Raw genomic sequence first — 19,044 nt, 5'->3', positions numbered from 1 at the left:
ATCTCACTCTTAAATGAATTATAACTATTTTTTAAACGACCAAAACATGTTCTTATTGGATCTAAATATTTCTTTCCTTCATTTGATAATGTTTTACTATAATAACTAAAATCCTTTTCAATTTGTCTAAATATTGAATTGATTCTTTCATAATGCTCATCACCTTCTTTATATTTATAATAATATGTAAATTGATTTTTCTTTAATGCAACACAACTCTCATTCATACTGCATTCATGATTACTTGGAAAAAGTCCAATATATTGACCCATACTAAATAGAATAAAAAGAAGGAGAAGTTCAATTCTATTGATTTTTAACATTATAATTCTTTTAAGTTCTTTTTTTATTATTCTTTTTGATAAATTTATTTATTGTTTTACTTAAAAAAATAACAATTTAAGAAAAATTTGATAAAATATTACACCTTCCCCTCTATGAAAAAAGAAATTCAATTTATCTGTAAAAGTCCATTGCTTGTGTTTGTTTTCTAACAACTTTCTTGTAAGCTTTCTCAAAATCAGCAGGAAGAATAATATATCTATTCTTTCTTACTGCGTGCATACCAGCTTCTTGGCAAATAGAAGCTATTTCAGCACCACTGATTTTATCAGGACGTGAAGCATAATCTTCTAAGTCAATTTCTTTAGAAAGATTCATTTTAGATGTAAGTACTTGGAAGATTAACCTCTTTTGCCTTCTATCTGGTAATGGAAATTCAATTTTTCTATCAAGTCTTCCAGGTCTTAATAATGCTGGATCTAATGAGTCAGCTCTATTTGTTGCCATAATTACTTTAACGTTGGTTGTTTGATCAAATCCATCCATTTGAGTTAACAACTCTAATAAAACTCTTTGAACTTCTCGGTCAGCTCCATTTTGTGCATCATGACGTTTTGTAGCAATTGAATCAACTTCATCAATAAATACAATAGATGGTGCATTTTCACGTGCTAATCTGAAAACATCTCTAACCATCCTTGGACCTTCTCCAAGGTATTGTTGTGCAAATTCAGATCCAACAATTTGGATAAAAGAAGCAGAAGTGTGATGTGCAACAGCTTTAGCTAACATAGTTTTTCCAGTCCCTGGTGGTCCATATAATAAACATCCACGTGGTGGATCAATACCAATTTGTTTATATAATTCACTTTGAGTTAATGGAAGTTCTACAGCTTCTCTAATTTCTTGTTTTTGGATGTCACACCCTCCGATATCAGCATATGTTACATTTGGTGTCTCTCCTTTAGATAATATTCTAATGGCACTATCGGCCTCTGGTGGTAATACATCAACTAAAGCGTTTGATTGTTTATGATGTGCAACAGAAGTTCCTGGTTTAAGAAGTTCTCTATTAATGGTAGATAAAATACGAACAAACTGTGTTGTTCCACTAGAAAGAGTTACAACAGCTGTGTCTTTGTCTACCATCTCAACAAATTGACCAATATGCAATGGTACACTTTGAACCCTTTTGACTTCTTCTTGTGCTCGTGATAATTCTAATCTAAGGGCTTGTTGCTCTTCATGAATATATCCATCAATCAATCTCAAATGATCTAAGTCTGCCTGAAGGGATTTCATTTTTAAATATGCGTCTCTTAATTGATGTTTTGTTTCACTCATGCTCTCTTTGTTGTCTATAACTATTTCAGTTCGTTGAAGTTTTTGTTTTTTTCTTTATTCTTACTATCATTAATTTTTTAATATTTTATTATAACTATTCTTTTAATAAAATAAAGTTTTAGTTAAAACTACTATTTTTTTGGTTATAAATAACAAAAATAAATTTGAATAACACAATACTAAATGACAATAATAAATAACCGTTTTAAGATTAATTAGAGTAGTAGAGAGCCTTATCAAGTAAAGAGGGTTGAAGTAATAAAAAACTTGATCAATTAAAAACTTAAAAAAAATGTCGAGTATTTTAGTTTAATTATTTAATTTAATTATTTTTATCATTATTCTCTTTTCTTCTCAATTCAGTGTTAGACTTAACCGTTTCGTTTTAAATCAAAGTTTAATTAATACACTTACTTTATAATAAGAATGTCATAACACTATATAGTACTGTAATATTTGAAGATATTTTCAAGATAATCTGAATATTTATATAATCCTTTAAAAATCAATTAACCACTTCATGTTTATAAAAATAAAAGATATTAATTAATTTTAGATTAGATAGAATCGCAAAAGATATTCAACAGAATGAAAAACGAAATTAAAGATGAGTCAAAGTACAGAAATAAGATAAGACATAAACAACTAATCAACATAAGAAAATCTAATGGCTCTTATTAAAAATCCTTTTTTATTAAGATCATTTAAGATAAAACAATGAAAGGAAAGAGTGTTTCTTTTTTTTTGGCAATGGGAACAAAGGAACATTTGTGGAATGAATAACAAAAAAATACTAAGTTATTTCCAAAAGGAACAAAGAGTATTTAGGTGATGAGTAGTAATACAATGAAAAATACAAGACTTTAGGTTCTAAGTTTATTCCAAGGATTCTGGACGAAAAAAAGAGATTTTAGGTAAAGCACCACCAATATATTTTTTTGAGTTAAGTTCATATTCTTTTCTTCTTTTATTAAAGATTATCATGGAACGTTTTAAAAGGATGAAATTTTTGTCATTTGGTTCTAAGTGTTTTAAAATATCTTTTAATAATTCAATACGTTCATTTAATCGTTTTACTACATTACAATCAAAAGATAAAGAATTATAATTAACTCTACAGCGAGATGAATACAATTGAAGTTCTTTTGGATGTAAAGAATCTAATTTAGAGAAACGGGCAAGAGTGATTCGATATAATAAAATGGTTTGAAAAGCAAATTGAACTGAATCACACCAATGCATAAAGAAATATCTAAAGTATTGTTCTAATAATAAATCAAATATAATTCTTTTACGAGAATTACCATTTAAATAAGGAAGTAATTCAATAAGTGATACTAATAAATTAGTTAATGCTTCTGCATTATCAGTTGTAATAAATATTTTAATAATTGTTAAAAGTGATTCAATATCTAAATATTCATCAATTATAAAATTTGGATGAAGATCAATTAATAATGTTAAACATCGTTTAATATAATCAGATAAGAATATTACTTTTTCAATGTTATATAAATTAGTTGAATGAGCATATATTTTTAATACTTTATTAAATTCTTTAGGCATTTTTTTAATCATTGCATCTTCACACATAATATAAATAATATTTCTCCATTCATTTGATTTCCAAGATAATATCCTCCATTTAATAAATTCATTAATAAAGTCTTGAAAATCATCAGAATATTCAAGTGATTCACATTTGGTTTTAGAAACAAACAAAATTGATCCTCTTAATACTGATGCAACAAACTCACCTCTAGACCTAAAAGGCATATAATGAATTTCTTTTAAATGAACTTCATCACTAATATACATTGAACTTCCAGATATCTTTTTGTCAGCATCTAACATTGGGGATGTTTCTCCATAAGGAGGAGTTCCACAAGAAATATCATCTACTCTATCAATAATATTAGAATGGATTGATTCTTTTAGAGAAGGAAGAGCATATGATAATGATGTTAATAATACTCCATATATTACAGTAAATGTTAAAGGAATTGTTTGAATAATAGTTTTTTGTTCTCTTATTTTTTCAAGTAATTGAGTTAAAGAGGCAAATGTATCTAAACAAAGTGCTTTATACATAAGAAATGTTGGTAATAAAATACTACTTTTATTCTTTGAAATAAGTGAAGAAACTGATTTAATTGCTTCACTAAATGATTAACAATTATTATTATTAAAGATAAATAAAATATAAATGAATACAAACTATGAAACACAATTAGAAATATGAGACATAATAATTATAGTTGATTGAGAAGAGTAACCAAAAGAAATTGCTTTATTTAATTCTTTCCAAAATGCAAAAATAATTTTATAACAATGATTTAATGCACCAACACTAATAGTTTGTTAACTTTTTTTTTATATAAAATTACATTTAAATATTAAATTCTTTTTTTTTCTTTTATTAACATAAAAACAAACGTAACAACAGGTAATGGAATGTATTTTACTTTAATAATTTGATCAATAAAAGAATCTATGGCATGCTATTAACGTTAATTCATTTTAATAAAATAATAAAAGAAATTAATTCAAACTGCATCATTATTATTATTTAAAAGAAATAAATGTAAAGATGGAGTGATTTCACTCATTGAGATTAACATAGGTTGATAATCTTGACTCATATTATTAATTGAAATAAGAAGATGAAAAGAGTTTTGACCTCAAATTTATTAACTTCAATTTAACCTAAATTAATACAACAATGGAAATTTTAAATAAAAAATAAATTTTAAAGTTTACCAATCATTGTTGTCATTTCTTTTTGAAGTTTATTAGTGAGAAAATCATAACTAAAGATTGTTTGAACATTTCCATGGAAAATATTTACATAACATTGTGTTTCTTTTTCTGCTTTTTTATCTCCAAATGTAATAAGACTACTTGACTTTCCAAAACTAAAAGGTTCTTTTGTTTCTTTTTTATTCATTTTAGGATTATCTAATGATATAATAACACTATAAATATAGTTATTTATTCCAATAAACATAACTCTATTATTTCTTTTACCATATGCACCAACAAATCGAATTGTTGGATCATGTGGTCTATTAATAATAAATTTATTTTTTTCATTAACTCCTTGTAATATTTTAATTTCAATAGAAGAAGAAATAATCTTAGAAATAATAGTATATTCATTATTATCACATTCTCCTGAATTGTTCATTATTAATGAAACTGTTTCTCTCCAATAACAATCTTGATGAGTGATGGTATTATCAAGTATCTTATTATCTTTAAACTTTTTTTCATCAACATAATAATGATTGTTAGATGTATACATTATATTAATACTTGATTGTGATGTAGTCATACCATTAGGATGATTAACTGGAGTAGAAAAGACATATTTTATTTCTTGATCAAAACAAAATAACATATCAAAACATAATACAATAATATATTTTCCAATAATTTTCATTGATATAATTCTTGAATTTAATGGTGTTTGTATTAAATTAATGTTAATTGATTTTTTTTGTTTAATTGTTGCATGGTTTTCTTTAGGACTTTCAAGATCATCAAAAATATTACTTTCTAGTTTAAAGAAAAATAATCTACTAGGAGAACTTGTTTTTGAGTATGAGTGAGTAAAATATAAGACGTATTGATTAAATAAACATACTTGTTTTATTCCTTCAATTGGATATAAAACATGTTGTAATGGACAACAATACTCTTTTTTATATTTAATAAATCTAATACCTTGTTCTGATGCTATAACTAATAAAGGGAAACCCATATATTCTGTCATTTGGAATGAATTAACCGTCATTTAAAATTAAAAGAATTAAAAAGTTCTCTCTTCATTATTATTTATTTATTTATTTTTTTTTTTTTTTTAATTTTCTTCTTATTAATGAAATAGAACTTATAAAAGATTAAACAAAACAAATCAATATCAATACCTACGATATTCTCTTTCTTTGTTATGTATAAAACTTCTCAATGTATTCCAAAAATTATTAATACATTCTTCCCAATTTCTTTTATTATCTGTTTCAAGCTATTGTATTAATTTTCTTTTTTTTTTTTAAAAGAAAATCTTTTTATAAATTAAACAAACATGAAGTATTTGTGTATGTCTTAACCATACTTTCATTGGGAGTTGTTGATGATTTAATGAAACATAAAAACAACAACATTTACTTGTACATTCTTCTGGTGTTTTAAATGGTAAATCTTCAAATTGCCAATCTTCATCAATTAAAAATACTCCAACAATTCTATCTATAGGAATATCATTTGTTGGTTTATTAATAAAATGATAAACAACTCCTTGGTATGTAATATCTACAACACCATTTACTGTATCACATAATGAACTTTTAATATATTTTGTTTGTTTAATAAATTGTTGAATATTATCAAGATTTAAAGGAGCAGAAACAGATGGCATAATAATATAATAACTATTATCATGTGTTGTTTGTGTTTTTATTGTTTTATTTTCTTTTTGTTTTGAATCAATATTATTATATCCTTCAAATAATTCTTCTTTTAATCGAAGAAGATTATCATTTCCATGCATCATATATTTTAATCCTCTTGTCCTTTTTTCTCTTGCAAACATTTTCTTTATTTTTTCTTTTATTTCTTCAGATATTGGTGCAATTTTTTCAGGTAATGTGGTGACTTTCATTTTATTTGCTTGTTCGTATTGTTCTTTTAGGTCTGATATGTTTGTCATTCTTAAACGTTTCTTTTATTTTTTAAGTTCATTTTTCTTATTTTTTGTTATTAAAATCATTGAAAGAAATGTTTTGAAAGAATTATGATTGATAAGGTTGATATTATCTTTTATTTATTTGCATTGAAGAGATAGTAATATTATAAAATATAAACTCTTAACAACTCTTTAAGAAAAAAAAATAGAATTTTATTGATTTACTCATAAAACAAGTACAAAACAAATTTAATGAGAGAATTGAGATTTTATATGAGAAAAAACATGAGAAATTCAATGATTATTATACAATAATCAATAAGATATTTTATCAACAAACATTAATAAAATAAATTGAATTTGTGTTTATAAAACACTAAGAAATATAAAGAGAGATTTAATACTAACTTTTAAATTAAATTCTATTTTTTTTTTCAACTTTTTATCAAAAGAATTCAAATATAATCAAAAAAAATGTAGTTTGAGTATTATGAAATGATTTCTAATAAAGAGAAATGAACTTAAATCATTTTATAAACTTAGCAATTGATAATAAAATTCAATCAATCATAATTAATAAAAATTGTTTTTTTTTATCAAATATATTGATAAATAAAATATATCTTACCAAATAAATAAAGAAATAAACAATAAATTATACTGGAAAAAGAGATAAAGATATAAATGATGTTGGAGGAGTATCATTTGATTCAGAAGATAATAGAATCCATGATTGAATGTAATAAACCATAACAAAAATATTTAATAAAATCATAATTTGAAATTTTTGAGTTTCTTCTTCAAATGAAACACCTTTAATAATGATGATATTTTCTCCATCTCCACTAATAATACCTCTAAAAATTGGTCTTTTTTCTGAATTAAATACAAGATCCATTGTTTGGAGTGTAGTAATTGGTTGTAAATGATCAAGTTTCAACCTAGAAGCTTCAAGTAAATGAGGTTTAACTAAATTTCTAAATAAATTAATATCATTTTGAATCCAGTTAGTAATAGCTAAATAACATTTAAACATAGTAACAGTTCCATTATTTTGATTAATATTTAAAGAAGGTTTAATAAATATTCCTGTTTGAATATAACAACTAGTATATAATTTAATATTATAATTACCATTTAATTCAATTATTGTATCAGCCAATAAGATATTTTCTGATATATTTGAATAAAATGGAATAAATTGTCTAAAAAATACATTTCCTCGATGTTGAGATAATAATTCAAAAATTTGTTCTAATTGATAATCAGAAGCAGTACAAATTCCATTTAAATTTAATGTTATATTTTGTTGAATTATTTGATACCCACCTTTATAATAAGCAAATGAATCAATAGTTGTATTATCAAGTAATGTTTTTGAAGTGAGAAATGATGTTTGAATTAATGTTCGTTGATAAGTATATAATAAAGTAATGAGTCCAAATGAAACTCCAAGAAAAATAACTAATAAATAAATGACAGAAGTATGTTGTTGGTATTGCATTAAACCTTAAAAGATTTGATTTATATTAAACCAATAAACTGTTATTTTTTTTTTTTGTTTTTTGGTAATATTTTTAATTCTTTTATTTTATTTAATTAAATAAAATTTTCGTTTTTCATAACACAAAAAAAAAAAAAAGAAGGGTTTAAAAAAATAAAGTTGATTTGAGATGAAACGAAGACAACAACAATATCAATCTCAAAGTAAAAAGACAAAGAAAGGTTTAAAAAAACTAAAAGACAAAGAACCTAATCTTAATGAACATGAATCTCATGATAAAATAAAATATGAAGTTAGTAATATAGAAAAAGTTGGAAGAGTTATTCCTGATGATGAAAATGATGAAAATGATGATGTTTTTGAAGAAGTTAAAATTGAAGAAGAAGAAAATATTTCTCAAATACCAACAGATATTCAAGATAATTGTAATTCATCACGTTTTCTTCAAAGACCATTTGAAGAAGCTGCATTAAAACAACCACTAAAAATAATAGAAAAAAATGAAAAATATCAAATTCAAAGTAATTATAAAATTAATGAAATATTAACAAAAAAGAATGATAGACCATCTTCAATTCCAATAAGTTTTTGGAAAGAATTTAAAGATTTTTTAAAAGTTAATGAATTAACAATGAATGAATTAATGATAAAAGAATTTAATGGATTAAGAAATTATTCAGATACATTTATTATTAAACATATGAATGATGAAGAATTTGTATTACATAGATTATTAACAACATTACATATTGCATGTCATATTAGAGAAATAAGATTATTAAGAATGAAACATACATTTGAACATAAAGAAGAACAAATAAGAGATATGGGACTTGTTAAACCAACAGTATTAGTTTTATTTCCATTTAAAACACCAGCAATTATTTTTATTAAAACATTATTAACAATTTTTGGAAATCAATTTCAACAAAATATTGTAAATGAAGAAAGATTTGCACAAGAATTTAGAGATGTTCCATTAGAAATTAAAACAATGAAACCAAAAGAATTTTATCAAATTTTTGAAGGAAATGAAGATGATTGTTTTAGAGTTGGAATAAAATTTGGAATGAATGGTGTTCATTTTTATTCAAATTTTTATGAAAGTGATTTAATTATTGCATCACCATTAGGTATTAAAACATTTATAGCAAAGAGTAATAATGGAGAAGGACAAGATATATTATCATCAATAAAAATAATGTATTTAGAATCTATTGATACTATGGAAATGCAAAATATGTCTCATTTAATTGAAATTATTAAAAAATGTAATAAAATACCTATGAAACAACATGCTACAGATATTAGAAGAGTTTATGAACATGAAATAAATGAAAAAGGAAGTTATTATAGACAAACTATTATTTATTCTAGATATCAAACACCATTATTAAATTCAGTAATTAGATTATGTTTAAATAATCATATTATTCAAATTTCAGAAAGAACAATAAAAGGTACATTATCTCAAATGATTAGAACTATTCCTATAACATTTTATAAATATAAAACTACAACTCCAATGAATTCTCCTGATGAACGTTTTGATTATTTTACTAAAATATTTCTTCAAGGTTATTCAGATGGTATTAAATCTAAAACTTTATTATATATTCCAAGTTATTTTGATTATTTAAGAGTTAAACAATATTTAAATACTGAAAATTTTAGATGTATTTGTTTATGTGAATATTCATCTACTAAAGCAATTTCTTCTGCTCGTTCAAGATTTTATCATGAAGATGAATGGGAATTCTTTGTTATTACTGAACGTTTTCATTTCTTTAATAGATTTAGAATTAAAGGAATTCAACACATTTTATTTTATGAAATTCCAACACCAACTCATTATGTTGCAGAATTTATTAATATGATTTCAGGAAGTGTTAATGATGCTAGTGTTCATATTCTTTATAATCATATGGATACTTCTCTATTAAGATCACTTGTTGGAGATGAACGAGCTGCATATTTAATGACTACTGAACAAAATAAACATACATTTGTATGAAAATAATTGATTGAATTAATTTATAATTTTTAATTTAATTAAAAAAAAAAAAAAGATTTAAAAGTAAAAAAATCAGAAAATAATAATATCAAAATAACATCTTTATCTTAAAATCTTCATTTCATTATGAGTCATCCTTCTACACCTTCAAAATTCTCTCAAAGTCCTACACCAAATAGAAGAGGTCAAAATGGAAGTAGATATAATGTAAATCCATTAGAACAAATAGAAAGAAATTGTAGAACTGAAATGGAACAAGTTAATAGATTTCGTTTGTTATACTAAATCATAATAATGAAATCATAATAATGTAATATTAATTAAATAGAATTAGATATTTTAGATAAAATTATTAAAGGAAAACAATTTATAAAAGAATTACATCAAAAATGTGATGAAGATACAATAATTATGAAAAGAGATTATATTCCACATACTGATCAAATTCAATTAATAACATATACAGACATTGACTCTAAAGTTTTTATTCATAAATATCAAAGAGATATTGAACAATCTCAAATTGAAATGGATAAAATTCAAAACATTGTCAATGAAATGCAAAAAATAGATAGTGCTCGTATTCTTACTAAAATACAAACTACAGAACAATTATTACCTTCAATTAAACAAATTATTATTGAAAAACAAAAAATGCTTAATGAATTAAAACAAAATCAAATGAATTTAAATTCACTTGTAGAACAATTAAATATTCAAAACTCTTCTACTCAAATAAAAGAATCAAAACATCGTTCTATTGCTTTAGATTTAGAAGAAATTTTATTAATTAATAATCATCCATTACTTCTTGCTTATCTTCAATCAATTCCTGTAGACATATTTTGTCAAACAACATTTAAGACAGAAGTCTTATTATCCTTATTAACATTTCTTGTATCTAATTTATCTACTGAATTAATAGAAATTAAACTCTCTTTCATTCTTTTAACATTAAAGAATCTTAATATTAAAAAAGTTCCAAAAACATATTTGTCTCTTTTTAAAGATATTCAACAAACTTTCTTATCATTTAAAGAAATGTTATATTACGAAAATTGTTATAAAGCAATTATGTGGATTCTTTATTTGTGTGAAGATATGATTGAAGCCTTACAAAATTAAATGAAAGACTCTTTTCTGAACGAACTTCTCTTTTGGTTTTTGAAGGATTTAATACTAACAACACCCTGATTTATCATTTGATTGTTTATTGTCCAAAAGCACTGTTGGGTTATTTTGGACTAGAGGGAGATCAAGTGAATCAAACATTGTTTGATACATTTGTTTAATATTTGTTCCATCTAAAGCAGATACCTCCATAAATTTGCAATGGTTATCGTTTGCGAATCTTTCTGCTTCTTTTGTTGAAATTATCTTTGTTTGTTTATCAATTTTATTACCAATGATTATGATCTTTACACCTGGCTCAACACTTCTTACCCTTTCTATCCAATAGCTCAAGTGTTGGAATGAATCTCTTAACATTACGTCATAAACAATAAAAGCCCCAACTGCTTTTCTAAAGTATAAATCAATCATGGACCTAAATTTCTCTTGTCCTGCAGTGTCCTACGTTATTGTTACTTTTAGTTGTACCAGCAAAATGACAACAAACCCATATTGTTACTTTGAGCATTTGTCCTTTAATTGGTGCCATAGTTGAAATAAAATTTACTCCAATAGTTTCTCTTTCATACGAGTTGAATGTGTCTGTTACAAACCTATTAACAATACACGTTTTACCAACACAAGAATCACCAACCATACAAATTTTGAGAGTATCATCATCATTTCCAAAGTTCATCAAAATAATTCCTCTTTTTAAGTTTAAAAACTTTAAAAATAATAAATGACGAAACGTCACTGTTTCTTATTTATTCCTTCCACGTGGTCCATCAAAAATAATCCCTATTAATTAAAATAATCTTAACTTCCTTCATTTCTATATCAATGTCTTTAAGCCCTCCAAATAATCTTGAGCACATTATTACATCTCAAACACTTAAATGGGTGTTTGTTGGTGGAAAAGGTGGTGTAGGAAAAACTACAACATCTTGCAGCCTTGGTGTGTTGATTGCCAATAGAAATCCACAAAAGAAAGTGCTTATTATTTCTACCGACCCTGCTCATAATACTTCTGATGCTTTTGACATTAAATTTGGTGCAGAGCCTAAAGCTGTTCCTGGTGTTCCAAATCTTTCTGTCATGGAAGTCGATGTCAAAGATGCAATGAAAGGGATGTTTGATGGGGTTGAACAAGGAACCAATCAAAACGGAGAATTTGGGTTACTTTCAGAAATTACTGGAATGGTAGGAATGTTTAAATCAGTTCCAGGTATTGATGAGGCTATTGCCTTTTCTAAAATAATTAAGTTTGTTATGGCCTAAATAACAGAGTTAACATTATATATTCATCATATAGTCAAGCACAACAAATGAATTATGATCTTGTTCTTTTTGATACTGCACCAACAGGACACACTCTTCGTTTCTTATCTTTACCCTCAGTTTTAAGAGATATGCTAGAGAAAGTTATTAAACTACAAGAATTATTTGGTCCAATGATGAGTCAATTTGGTGGAATAATTGGAACAAATATTAACTTTAATGAACTAAAACCTAAAATGGAAGACATGCTTAAAACTTCTGAACAAATTGTTAAAGATTTTACAAATCCCAATTTGACTACTTTTATTCCTGTGCTTATTCCGGAGTTTTTACCATTGTATGAAACTGAACGACTTATTCAAGAATTAATGAATCTAAATATGGATGTTAATTCCATTATTGTTAATCAAATTTTACCTGTTAATGACTGTTGTGATTACTGTAAAAATAAGCGTTCGGTCCAAGCAAAGTATTTAGGTCAAATTGATGTCCTTTATAGTGATTTTCATTTGATCAAAATTAACATGCAAACAAATGAAGTAAGAGGAGTTCCAGCTCTTTGTGCCTTTAGCAAAAATTTTGAAGCAAAACACTAAATTATACTTCTTTGATTTTATCTTTCTTTTCTTTTAAATAATTTTTTAAAAGAGAGTGCACTTCTTTTTATGTTTTGCAATTGAGTTTCCTTCATTCTTCTTTGGTAATAACAATCTAATCACCGTTTCAAATGCTTCAGTAACACCTTCTCCATTTTTTGCCGATGTTTTTATCCACTTTCCTTCTTCTGAGATTTCTTTAGCATATAAACTAATAGTACCTTCAGGGATATTTACTGGTTGATCACATTTATTACAGACAAGAAGTATTTTGATATTGGTGTTATATTTTCTGATATCTTGTAGCCATATCTCAAGCCCTTGGAATGTAGAAATGTCCCCACCATCAAATACTAACAGAGCTGCATGTGCTCCATTGTAATATGAATTACCTATTTCTCTAAACTTTTCTTGTCCTGCCTTTTTGTAAATGGTTATTGATTTAGAACATAAAAAGTTAACAAACCGTATCGTATATCTGACATTTGACAATTACATTATCAATAAAGATAGATTTAAATTTAAAATCAACACCAATAGATGTAGTAGTATCTTCATTGAATACATTATCAATATATCGTGAGAGTAATGAACTTTTTCCAACATTAGGATCTCCAACAAGAAGTACTTTGAACAAATAGTTATATGATATTGATGTAACACAATCACTCATCAACTTCTATTTTCAAGATTAGTGAATGAGATAAAGTATCTATTCTAAAAATAATTTTCTAAAAATAATTTTCTTAAAAATTCATTTAAATAATCCTGCATTCTTGAAAGCATCAAGTGGATTTGTTTGTTGAATACCTGCAGCTCTAGCAGCAGGATCAATACGACTGAAATTCATTTGTGTATTAGTAGAACCATTTGCCAATTTAGAGAATTGAGAAAATTGATTTTGTTGTTGTGGAAATTGATTGAAGGGTGTTGATTGTTGTCCAAAAGGATTTTGAATTCCATTTTGTTGTTGGAATTGACCTGAACTTCCCCACATATTGTTTTGAGGTTGTACTTGGGTATTTTGTTGTTGACCGTTTTGTGGTTGTATTGAATTCCCCCATATGTCTTTCTGGGGTTGGATTTGTGTGTTCGGTTGTTGTTGTCCAATTTGTGATTGTGTTGGATTTCCCCATATGTCTTTCTGAGGTTGTCCAATTTGTGATTGTACTGGATTTCCCCAGACATTCTTTTGTGGCTGTCCAGTTGGTTGTTGTTGACCGTTTTGAGGTTGTATTGGATTTCCCCATATATCTTTCTGGGGTTGTGTTTGTGTATTTGGTTGCTGTTGTTGTCCAGTTTGTGATTGTATTGGATTTCCCCAAACATCCTTTTGAGGTTGTGGTTGTGTATTTTGTTGTGCTTTGCTTTGTGGTTGTACTGGATTTCCCCATATGTCTTTCTGGGTTTGTGTGTTTGGTTGTTGTCCAGTTTGTGATTGTATTGGATTTCCCCAAACATCCTTTTGAGGTTGTGGTTGTCCAATTTGTGATGTTTTGTTTTGTGATTGTACTGGATTTCCCCAAACATCCTTTTGAGGTTGTGTTTGAGTGTTTGGTTGCTGTTGTTGTCCGGTTTTTGATTGTATTGGATTCCCCCATATGTCTCTTTGAGGTTGTGTTTGTGTGTTCTGTTGTTGGACGTTTTGTTGTTGGGTGCTGGGTTGTTGTTGTGTTCCTTGTTGTTGGGTATTGGATTGTCTTGTCCCTTGTTGAGGTTGTTCTTTCCAGTTATCTTTTTGTTGTTGGGCTGTTGTCTGTTTGACTTCTAGTGGTTGTGAAATTTGTTGTTGCTGTTGTTGTAAATTAGTTTGTGGTTGGACTGAGTTTCCCCATACAATTGTTTTTTGTTGAGTTAGTGGAGTTTTTTGTTGTACAACTTGGTCTTGAAAAGGTTTTGCTGGAGTGTTATTTTGTACAATCTGTGGTGTAGTTTTTTCTTTCTGTATGAGAGTTGGGTTTTGTATTTGATTGAATGGATTTGAATTAGTGATTGGTATTGTTTCAGTATGAGGCAAAGGCTTTGGTTCTTGAATAGATTCAATTTTTGGAGTCTTTTGTTTGTTTTCAATAACTTCTTTTTGTTCTAAAGGAATGCTTTGAATTGTTTGTGTTTTTTTCTTAGTTTCAGCTTCTTCTTTGAGTTGTTTTAAATGTTTTTCATTTTCTTGTTTTTCTTTTATGATTTGTTCTTGAAGTCTTTTCACTTCTTCAGTTTGACTTTTCATCTTTCTCCATGTCTCCTCTATATCTGCCATCTTGTCCATTTCTGTTTTGAAAGCAGTAAATGATTCCTTTATGTCATCAATATCATTTCTTGGTCGAATCTCAAATTTAGGTTGTTCAGATTTAATTTTAATTGGGACAAGGGTGGATGTAGTAGTAGTTTCAAGTTTTTGAATTCTTTCATTGGTGGCTTTTATTTGTTCAATAAGACTTTGGAGACCACCATCATTAGAAGATGAGTTAAGAGCATTAACAATTCGTTTCATATCTTCAACTTTTGTTTGGGCATTAAGTAGTCGTTTCTCTTCTTGTTCAAAAGAAGGGAAATTGTTTTGTCTTGAAGGAGATTGGATTTCTGTGATTACTGAACTCCATTTATTCATTGTTGTTTCTGTTGCACTCATAAGGGTGACTGTCTCTTCTTTGGTTTGTTGAACCATTTGACTAATGATATTAACCTCACTATGTTTTGTTTTTAAAGTAGTGTTTGTATAAGAACTTTTAAGTGCAATTTGATTAACAACTTCTTTAGTTGCATTAACTTTCTGTTTTAGTTGAATACAGCCAATGAGAAATTCTTTAAGAAGTTGAGGATCAGATCGAGACATAATGAATAACATTTCACAGATCCTCATCTCATTAAATAAAAAAGAAAAGGGCTTTATTATTATGAATGTCAGCAACTTTTCTTTACACTGAAGAGTGGGTGTTCATGTTTTTTTTGAACAGCTCTACTTCCATTGTAATTTAAGCTAACCTCATTATCACATGGAGAGTATTACTACAATAATAAAAATTTAATTTCTTATAAGGTTTTTCATGTTTCTATTTCTTATTTTTTTATTATTTTTATTATTTAATTTTATTTGTAATTTCAATAGTTATATTATTATTGAGTTATATAATAATTCAATTGATAATGTTGTGTTAGAATTATTTCTTTATTGACAAATTACAGCATAAATGAATATCATATTCATTTCATATTTTAATAATAAAATTTATTATAAAATAAATAATATTATCAATTAATCTTTATTATATTATATGATTATCATTCATTCACAAAAATGGTTAAAGTTGAGATAATTAATTTAGTTTTCATTTAAATTATTGGTATTTGATTAATTGTGTTTTGATAATGAGAAATAAAGTGTTAAAGAATAAACAGAATTATTATGAATGATAAAAAATGAATATGATAAATTCCATGTTGTGTGTTGATGTTTGTAATGATTCATTAATTTTTAACTATTCATAAAATTGAACAATCAGAGTTTATGATTTATTGAATGAAATGTTCATACTCATGTTATAATTTATGTTTTCAGAACTATAAAACACTAATTCTCTATGACTTTTCAATAATTCATACAATGAAATAATTCCATTCTTATATAAAAAGATAACTCTTATTCATTTCATATTATTATCAAATACAAACTCTATCATCATTTATATTCTCTTTTATTTCTTTGTTATTGTATTCTTTTTAATTATATTCTTTATTACATCATTATTATGAATATTATATTTATTTATTTCTAATCTTCTTTCTTTTGATCATTTCTCTTTCTATCATTATATCTTATTATTCTATTATCAATATATTTTGATTAATTTATTATTTTCTATGTTCATTTTCATTGAAAAAATAAATAATTTCATCACTCTTTATTATGATAGTGAAAATACTCAACATCATGTACATATTAATTCAAATTCTAATTGTAATAATATAGAATTGATAATAAATTATGATGATATTATCTTGTTTTTATTAGTGTAATTTAACAAAATGTTTATTTCATTTCATTATCTACAAAACAAACAGTTCAAAAAGTGAGTTATGTAATGTCATTCTTTTGGTCAAAAGCATTTCCAATCAATTATAATAATCTTATTAATATTACAAAGAATGAAGTAAATAAATACAATAAATAAGCAATACAAATTGTATTTACTGGACATTCACATTGAGGTGGCAATTGTAAATATTGTTTGAATGATATTGGATTAACAACTGTTGGAATCTCTCCACCTGAAAATAATTATGAACAAAGAGTTTTTGAATCAAGAAAAAGAACATGAACATATTTACAAGAATAGTAATACAAAGAATGAATTGATTGAATAAATGGGAATACATTGATGAGTACAAATAAATATTCATTGATATGAACATTTCAGGAAATGTTATAACATTAAAAATACTCTTTGTACAAATACAAGATTTCGTGAAAAAGAAATGAATAAATTAATTAAAGAAGAATGAATAAATTGAATTCTAATTCAACAAATGGTAATTTACTTTCATTTTCATTATTTTCAAACATTTTCAATAAGAATACAAAATAGAAATAAAAGATATTCAATAAATAACATTGTAATTTCAATATATTTGATGTATGAATTAAGAGTTAGTAGAATAGAAGTATAAATAAATAAGAATGATATGAAATGATGTTCAAAGGATGAAATGATTAATTTAATAAATTTAATAAGAGAAATAAAAGATAAGAAAGTGAGAAACAAATGAATTTGATGAAATAGAAAAGAGAAAGAATTAATATTCAAACATAAACAAATAATCTAATTTATCAAATTAAAATAAATGAATGAAATAATTAGAAAGTATCAATAATACTGATTATTGATATTTAAAGAGATTGAAGAAGAAAATAATAATCATTATCATATTAATTAAATAATTTTATTAACATAACTTAACAATGTTAATAATAAATAATAAAAAAATTAAAGAATTAGATAATATGAATAATACAAATAGAATATAAATTAGAAGAAGAACATAATAATATGATAAATGAATTATAACAATAAATAATATTATTATAATTAAAATTCATTTCATATTATACCAACATAAGAACTATGAATAAATATTCAATTAATAAATTAAAACATTATTTAAAATAACATGTATAATATCTCTTTAATAACAATAAAAATACATTTGAATTAGAATCAATATAATAATTAGAATTAGATTCATATTCAATAAATAATGATCAATAAGAATATCATAAATTGATATAATTAATGATGTTTCAATTTAAAATAATTAATGAATATCTTATTTATTCATTGTATCTGTTTGAAATTTATTTAATCTTAACTCAGAAATTGAGTAACTTTTAAGAGTTATACATTAAATGAATTAGAGTGTTTTATTTTTCACAAAAAAGGTAGTGTAAACATAAGAGCTAAAATGAGTAGACATTAATACGTTTTGTAGGATTCAATAAATAACAAGGTTCTTTTGTTATTTATTTCAAAAATAGAAAAGATTTTAAGAAAAATCAAAGTTAAAGTTTGAATTAAAAGTTCTTAATAAAATTAAAATAATGAGTAAAACCATCATTATCATTCCATCTGTGACATACACATTTCATTGTCCATTATCATTTAGTGAAATCATTCCTAATGAACTAAATGGTAAAATTGAACCTATGGAATATACTAAATATATTCATTCAATCAATTTACTACTTCAATCATGTATCACTAAATCAGTGCTTGTTACTGGACGTATCCCATGTTGTAAAACAACACACACAATGTACCATGGGACATCAGATGGAATTCGGTGTGTCAACGAATATTTAAATAACAACTCATCAACTTTACCATCAGGTCATTCAATGTGTTTGATTACAACAGAACAACCTCCATTTGTTTGTAATTTTCTTTTTCTTTTTATTATGACAAACTAACGTTCAGCTTCGATATGAAATCTCATCAGAAAACCCTCATAAAACAGCAACATCTCAAACGTGTTTACCACATCCTCAAGTTTCTCCTTCAAAAGTTCTTCCAAATGAACAACAAGGTATTGAAGTTAAAGTCAACTCAACAATAAACACAACACATGCAGGTGTTGTATCTCCTGTTATTAAGAATAAACAACAATCACCAACTACTGAAACAACGCCATTACTAAAATGATAAAAGATAATAAGAAGAATAAAAAGAGGTAT

The 19,044-nt window shown here is 25.3% G+C and overlaps 12 protein-coding genes across 12 annotated transcripts, besides 28 other annotated features; 4 read left to right on the top strand and 8 right to left on the bottom strand.

Annotated features, from left to right (window-relative positions):
* Nucleotides 1-312: 312 nt before the first annotated feature.
* Nucleotides 313-424: a sequence feature (AT_rich).
* A 32-nt stretch (nucleotides 425-456) lies between these two features.
* On the bottom strand, nucleotides 457-1,626 carry EDI_044950 (26S protease regulatory subunit 6B, putative; the record flags this gene model as incomplete). Its single annotated transcript, XM_001737796.1, has 1 exon — nucleotides 457-1,626. The coding sequence occupies one exon, from the start codon at nucleotides 1,624-1,626 to the stop codon at nucleotides 457-459; it is 1,170 nt and encodes a 389-aa protein (XP_001737848.1).
* A 68-nt stretch (nucleotides 1,627-1,694) lies between these two features.
* Nucleotides 1,695-1,792: a sequence feature (AT_rich).
* Nucleotides 1,793-1,926: 134 nt separating this feature from the next.
* Nucleotides 1,927-1,962: a sequence feature (AT_rich).
* Nucleotides 1,963-2,149: 187 nt separating this feature from the next.
* Nucleotides 2,150-2,181: a sequence feature (AT_rich).
* Nucleotides 2,182-2,502: 321 nt separating this feature from the next.
* EDI_044940 (uncharacterized protein) lies at nucleotides 2,503-4,268 on the bottom strand (the record flags this gene model as incomplete). Its single annotated transcript, XM_001737795.1, has 4 exons — nucleotides 2,503-3,787; nucleotides 3,845-3,976; nucleotides 4,063-4,127; nucleotides 4,179-4,268. 4 exons carry the CDS (start codon nucleotides 4,266-4,268, stop codon nucleotides 2,503-2,505), a joined length of 1,572 nt encoding a protein of 523 aa, XP_001737847.1.
* Nucleotides 3,801-3,834: a sequence feature (AT_rich).
* Nucleotides 3,993-4,057: a sequence feature (AT_rich).
* Nucleotides 4,144-4,173: a sequence feature (AT_rich).
* An 84-nt stretch (nucleotides 4,269-4,352) lies between the features above and the next one.
* Nucleotides 4,353-4,380: a sequence feature (AT_rich).
* EDI_044930 (uncharacterized protein) lies at nucleotides 4,376-5,401 on the bottom strand (the record flags this gene model as incomplete). Its single annotated transcript, XM_001737794.1, has 1 exon — nucleotides 4,376-5,401. One exon carries the CDS (start codon nucleotides 5,399-5,401, stop codon nucleotides 4,376-4,378), a length of 1,026 nt encoding a protein of 341 aa, XP_001737846.1.
* Nucleotides 4,693-4,716: a sequence feature (AT_rich).
* A 44-nt stretch (nucleotides 5,402-5,445) lies between the features above and the next one.
* Nucleotides 5,446-5,505: a microsatellite.
* Nucleotides 5,506-5,548: 43 nt separating this feature from the next.
* Nucleotides 5,549-6,337, bottom strand: EDI_044920 (uncharacterized protein; the record flags this gene model as incomplete). Its single annotated transcript, XM_001737793.1, has 2 exons — nucleotides 5,549-5,653; nucleotides 5,714-6,337. The coding sequence occupies 2 exons, from the start codon at nucleotides 6,335-6,337 to the stop codon at nucleotides 5,549-5,551; spliced, it is 729 nt and encodes a 242-aa protein (XP_001737845.1).
* Nucleotides 5,660-5,708: a sequence feature (AT_rich).
* A 545-nt stretch (nucleotides 6,338-6,882) lies between the features above and the next one.
* Nucleotides 6,883-6,910: a sequence feature (AT_rich).
* A 1-nt stretch (nucleotide 6,911) lies between these two features.
* Nucleotides 6,912-7,001: a microsatellite.
* EDI_044910 (uncharacterized protein) lies at nucleotides 6,969-7,817 on the bottom strand (the record flags this gene model as incomplete). The annotated part of the gene is made up of 1 exon (XM_001737792.1): nucleotides 6,969-7,817. The coding sequence occupies one exon, from the start codon at nucleotides 7,815-7,817 to the stop codon at nucleotides 6,969-6,971; it is 849 nt and encodes a 282-aa protein (XP_001737844.1).
* Nucleotides 7,068-7,102: a sequence feature (AT_rich).
* Nucleotides 7,424-7,446: a sequence feature (AT_rich).
* A 41-nt stretch (nucleotides 7,818-7,858) lies between the features above and the next one.
* Nucleotides 7,859-7,926: a sequence feature (AT_rich).
* Nucleotides 7,927-7,986: 60 nt separating this feature from the next.
* On the top strand, nucleotides 7,987-9,831 carry EDI_044900 (uncharacterized protein; the record flags this gene model as incomplete). Its single annotated transcript, XM_001737791.1, has 1 exon — nucleotides 7,987-9,831. The coding sequence occupies one exon, from the start codon at nucleotides 7,987-7,989 to the stop codon at nucleotides 9,829-9,831; it is 1,845 nt and encodes a 614-aa protein (XP_001737843.1).
* Nucleotides 8,300-8,365: a sequence feature (AT_rich).
* Nucleotides 9,065-9,099: a sequence feature (AT_rich).
* Nucleotides 9,832-9,844: 13 nt separating the features above from the next.
* Nucleotides 9,845-9,928: a sequence feature (AT_rich).
* A 29-nt stretch (nucleotides 9,929-9,957) lies between these two features.
* On the top strand, nucleotides 9,958-10,956 carry EDI_044890 (uncharacterized protein; the record flags this gene model as incomplete). The annotated part of the gene is made up of 2 exons (XM_001737790.1): nucleotides 9,958-10,102; nucleotides 10,160-10,956. The coding sequence occupies 2 exons, from the start codon at nucleotides 9,958-9,960 to the stop codon at nucleotides 10,954-10,956; spliced, it is 942 nt and encodes a 313-aa protein (XP_001737842.1).
* Nucleotides 10,134-10,188: a sequence feature (AT_rich).
* Nucleotides 10,957-11,010: 54 nt separating the features above from the next.
* Nucleotides 11,011-11,638, bottom strand: EDI_044880 (uncharacterized protein; the record flags this gene model as incomplete). The annotated part of the gene is made up of 2 exons (XM_001737789.1): nucleotides 11,011-11,403; nucleotides 11,450-11,638. 2 exons carry the CDS (start codon nucleotides 11,636-11,638, stop codon nucleotides 11,011-11,013), a joined length of 582 nt encoding a protein of 193 aa, XP_001737841.1.
* A 146-nt stretch (nucleotides 11,639-11,784) lies between these two features.
* On the top strand, nucleotides 11,785-12,818 carry EDI_044870 (ATPase GET3, putative; the record flags this gene model as incomplete). The annotated part of the gene is made up of 2 exons (XM_001737788.1): nucleotides 11,785-12,206; nucleotides 12,257-12,818. The coding sequence occupies 2 exons, from the start codon at nucleotides 11,785-11,787 to the stop codon at nucleotides 12,816-12,818; spliced, it is 984 nt and encodes a 327-aa protein (XP_001737840.1).
* Nucleotides 12,819-12,863: 45 nt separating this feature from the next.
* EDI_044860 (GTP-binding protein ypt1, putative) lies at nucleotides 12,864-13,491 on the bottom strand (the record flags this gene model as incomplete). Its single annotated transcript, XM_001737787.1, has 2 exons — nucleotides 12,864-13,238; nucleotides 13,285-13,491. The coding sequence occupies 2 exons, from the start codon at nucleotides 13,489-13,491 to the stop codon at nucleotides 12,864-12,866; spliced, it is 582 nt and encodes a 193-aa protein (XP_001737839.1).
* A 45-nt stretch (nucleotides 13,492-13,536) lies between these two features.
* Nucleotides 13,537-13,585: a sequence feature (AT_rich).
* EDI_044850 (epsin-2, putative) lies at nucleotides 13,573-15,651 on the bottom strand (the record flags this gene model as incomplete). The annotated part of the gene is made up of 1 exon (XM_001737786.1): nucleotides 13,573-15,651. One exon carries the CDS (start codon nucleotides 15,649-15,651, stop codon nucleotides 13,573-13,575), a length of 2,079 nt encoding a protein of 692 aa, XP_001737838.1.
* Nucleotides 14,433-14,620: a microsatellite.
* A 214-nt stretch (nucleotides 15,652-15,865) lies between the features above and the next one.
* Nucleotides 15,866-15,911: a microsatellite.
* A 115-nt stretch (nucleotides 15,912-16,026) lies between these two features.
* Nucleotides 16,027-16,092: a sequence feature (AT_rich).
* A 406-nt stretch (nucleotides 16,093-16,498) lies between these two features.
* Nucleotides 16,499-16,687: a microsatellite.
* An 838-nt stretch (nucleotides 16,688-17,525) lies between these two features.
* Nucleotides 17,526-17,547: a sequence feature (AT_rich).
* A 176-nt stretch (nucleotides 17,548-17,723) lies between these two features.
* Nucleotides 17,724-17,899: a microsatellite.
* Nucleotides 17,813-17,995: a microsatellite.
* A 416-nt stretch (nucleotides 17,996-18,411) lies between these two features.
* EDI_044840 (uncharacterized protein) lies at nucleotides 18,412-19,012 on the top strand (the record flags this gene model as incomplete). Its single annotated transcript, XM_001737785.1, has 2 exons — nucleotides 18,412-18,741; nucleotides 18,788-19,012. 2 exons carry the CDS (start codon nucleotides 18,412-18,414, stop codon nucleotides 19,010-19,012), a joined length of 555 nt encoding a protein of 184 aa, XP_001737837.1.
* Nucleotides 19,013-19,044: the final 32 nt, after the last annotated feature.

Source organism: Entamoeba dispar, genomic scaffold (genome assembly GCF_000209125.1).
Source record: "Entamoeba dispar SAW760 scf_1105229460813 genomic scaffold, whole genome shotgun sequence".
Lineage (NCBI taxonomy): Eukaryota > Evosea > Mastigamoebida > Endamoebidae > Entamoeba > Entamoeba dispar.
This window is presented reverse-complemented; position numbering and strand designations above follow the sequence as displayed.